The 3,712-nt window shown below is 43.5% G+C and overlaps 1 protein-coding gene across 6 annotated transcripts in view; it reads right to left on the bottom strand.

Moving 5' to 3' along the window:
• LOC107757320 (neuromodulin-like) overlaps nt 1-3,712 on the bottom strand; it is a 9,120-nt gene that overhangs the window by 2,240 nt on the left and 3,168 nt on the right. For 5 of the 6 annotated variants that reach the window (XM_016574761.1, XM_016574764.1, XM_016574762.1 and 2 more), the window contains 2 exons: nt 2,866-2,932; nt 973-1,441 (listed from right to left, as the gene is read on the bottom strand). In XM_016574761.1, coding sequence (XP_016430247.1) covers nt 973-1,441; nt 2,866-2,874 — 478 coding nt within the window. In that variant the 5' untranslated portion in view covers nt 2,875-2,932. Of the gene's footprint in view, nt 1-972; nt 1,442-1,868; nt 1,924-2,865; nt 2,933-3,712 lie in introns of all 6 variants that reach the window. The other variant, XM_016574765.1, reaches the window with a different exon arrangement.

The following is a 3,712-nucleotide window of genomic DNA, read 5'->3' on the forward strand; positions in this document are numbered from 1 at the left end:
CTTTCACAAGGAAACACACAGCGCCTTCACGACATGGCAGCGGCGGCAACAACTACAATACTACAGCGAGAATAAAAGTTACGTCTTCTTTCTTTGCGTGAACATTTGGGCGGTGTTATGCAAATCTTCCCACATCGTGACGTAGACATGTGGGGGCGTGTTCGAACGAGCCGTTTTAGGTAGGTGTGGCTAACTCTTAACTTTTATAAAGAATATCTCTTTGGATTTGAGACTTTAGTCTTTGCAACTTTACAGATCTTCTTTATGCACCAAGAGCTTGTAACACTCCAAAGAGAAAGGAAAACTTGAAATCGCATCATATGACCCCTTTAATGTATTTCTATTAAGAACTGTTGAAAGGTTCTCTAACGGCACTGATGGTTTCACGAAGAACCTTTAACATCAGTGGAACCTTTCCATTACACAAAATCTGCTTTTATAGTGGAAAAAAAGCTCTTTAGATTTTTGAAAAGACAACTGTTGACTGAAAGGTTCTTTGAAGAACCAAGGAACATTACACTTTTAAAAATAAAGTCTCCAAAAGGGAGTTTTCCCAGTGATGCCATAGAAGAACCATGTTGGTTCCCCAACCACCTTTGACTGTTCTTTTCCTCAGTGTGAAGAGCATTGTACTAATCTAAAGAACACTTTTTTCCACTATAAAGAACCTTTTGTGCAATAGAAGGTTTACATGATTGTTAAAGGTTCTTCATGCAACCATCAATGCACAAAAAACCTGTATTTTTTAGAGTGTACAGCCTTCATGTTCTTCGTTGTTTGCTCAGAATAGACATCTACTCAATGGAGAAAGAGCATGTAGTTAAAAAACTAGCAGCAGGGGTTAAACTGATCAAACTAACCAACTGAACCTCTGGTTGATATAGTCTAGTAGGCTTGTGGTTTCAGATGTAGTTTTTTACCCTCCACACTCACACTGATGATTTCAGAGCTCAAACTCTTTTTCTGACGCACCTTTTTTGTCTATTTGGTCTGTTTCCTGGCTCTCGGCGGCAGGCACATCGGCTCGTTTGGCTTCCTCCTCCTTCTGTGTGTTTATGTCGTCAGTGGGGTTCTCCGCCTCCTGCAGCTGCTCCTGCGCCTCCTCTTTAGTGGGCGTGTCTGAGGGGGCGGAGTCAGTGGCAGCAGTGGGCGGGGCTTCCGCGGCAGGTGAGTTGGGTTGCTCCGCCGGTTTGCTCTCCTCTGCTGTTTCCATGGAAACCTCGGCAGGTTTCTCCTCTGATGGAGAGACTTGCTCCTTCTCCTCGGCGGACTCGTCCGGAGCGGCGGCGTTCTCCTCGTCTTTCTCTTCGTCCTTCATCTTTTTCCGGGTGATGTGTCCACGGAAGCTGGCCTGGATCTTGGTGGCGGCCTTGTGGGCGTTTTCCTCCAGTTTGGTTCCATCCTGCTTGATCTCCTGATCAGCCTCTTCGTTCTTCTCAACCTGAGACCAGAAACACAAACACCATCAGTAACTCCAACACACTCACCTGAGACGCTCAAGTCAAGTCACCTTTATTTGTATAGCGCTACAATACTGGTTGTGTCAAAGCAGCTTTAGAATGTCAAACAGGAAGCTAAAGTCAGCTCATTGATGATTCAGTGACGTCATCATCCAGTTCAGCTCTCTCAGACACACACTGACTTCCATAACACTTTTTTTCCATACTGTGGAAGTCAGTGAATTTTCATTTTTGGGTGAATGATCCATTTAAGCTGAAATAGAGTTAACTACTGAAGCCCGTTTAGTTAAGAAGTTAGTTAAGCATTAGTTTTTCTCATAATTCAGAGAATAAAAGTCACAGCTGCAAGATATAAACTCACAATTGTGAGAACAAAGTCAGAAATGTGAGATAAAAAGTCATAGCTACCATTTTTAATCCATGATGGGGGAAAAAATCAATTGTGAGATATCAACTCCGGATTCTGAGAGAGAAAAAAAGTCAGAATTGAAAGATATGCAAGATGAACTCAAACAAAGCCCGCAAAGCTCACAATCACGGGCTTCCATAGAAGAGTGCCCACTGGAGCTAAGCTTGTGTAGAAACAACATGTTCTGACCAACTGACACACGGATCCAGAGCAACTGATCAGTTCAGTTTATGCATCAGAGGAACAGAAGCAATTATTCACATATTCACAGTGCCACGTTTATCAGACAGCTAGATTAGGAAACAAGCTTGAGAGAAATGCAGTTTTGCGAGTGCATTGGTTCAGCGCTGGAGGTAGACGCGTGTCTGATGCTACAGAGCCCCAGCGTAACTTCCCATCAGGCATCTGGACGTATGATTACAATGCTTTAATTGAATGAGCATTAGAGCATTTGAGACTGCGAGTGATTTTAATAGACGCTGCTGCAATCCCACGATTACAAGCGTCTCAGTGCTGAGCGACATGAAGATCTGGGCGTCTCATCTTCACGAACAAGAGCACAAGTGCAAAAGAGTGCGTAGTTTCTAAAAACCTGATTCTTAGGAGGTGAATTGTAATTTTTGAAATGGCCATAATTATCCAGATGGATCTCGACACACATTTATCACGTGATCTCAGATGTCTCCGATGGATGAACGCATCTGAGATGCAGGACTGAATCATCGCGTCTCGCAGGACCCCACGTTCCCTGCTGAGACGCATCCAGACGTGATTAAAGCCATTAGCGCTGGAGTTCAGACTGAGGTTACGTCTCTCAGGATCACACACACGTCTGACGTCTGTGTGTTTTCTGCTCTGGACCAACATCAAACATAAACGTCGTCATATCAATAATAAATATCAGTATAGCATGGCAAAGCTAAAAGCAAAGCACCTGTTAGGATAAGAAAGCGTGACGTCTGACCGGAGAATCAGGGAGAAAGACTCAATATTTACCTTGTCCATCAGCGTCCAGTGAGGCTTTTGTCCACCGAGGGCCTTTTAATTTAATACTGAAATGCGTCTAATGAAAAAAGCAAGCATAAAATGAAAAAAATCAATGTGTAAAGTGACATATAATGCATGACAAAAACATTCATAAAACAAAGTCAAAAGTAGCTTGAAGCATATCAAAATTAAAAAGTGTATAAACATAAAAGCAAAATTAAAATCTAGTGAACAGAAGCCAAATTAATGACAATGCAACATGAAGGCAATTTCATTTGGAAACACTTTTTCATTTATATATGCAATCTGCAAATGGACTGCAGAAAATGATGTCATTTCTGCAAATGCATGAGGATTGATTCTGCTGCGGTTCAGGTGTTTGAGCGGCTGTTTATACGGCATCTGTTTTCTAATATTTTACCACATAACCTGTGGATGCAACTGTACTACAATCAATATCCATCAATAAACATCTCACACACACACTCTCACGCACTCACACTCACGCACTCACACACATACACACACTCTCACGCACTCACACACATACACACACTCTCACGCACTCACACTCACACACATACACACACACACACTCTCACGCACTCACTCTCACGCACTCACACACTCTCACGCACACACACACTCTCACGCACTCACACATACACACTCACACGCACTCACGCGCTCACACACACATACACACTCACGCACTCACTCTCACGCACTCACACACATACACACTCACACGCACTCACTCTCACGCACACACTCTCACGCACACACTCTCACGCACACACACTCTCACGCGCTCACGCACACACTCTCACACTCACGCACTCACACACTCACACAC

This window comes from Sinocyclocheilus rhinocerous, unplaced genomic scaffold (assembly GCF_001515625.1).
Source record: "Sinocyclocheilus rhinocerous isolate Xijiao unplaced genomic scaffold, SAMN03320098_v1.1 scaffold3916, whole genome shotgun sequence".
In the NCBI taxonomy this organism is placed as follows: domain Eukaryota; kingdom Metazoa; phylum Chordata; class Actinopteri; order Cypriniformes; family Cyprinidae; genus Sinocyclocheilus; species Sinocyclocheilus rhinocerous.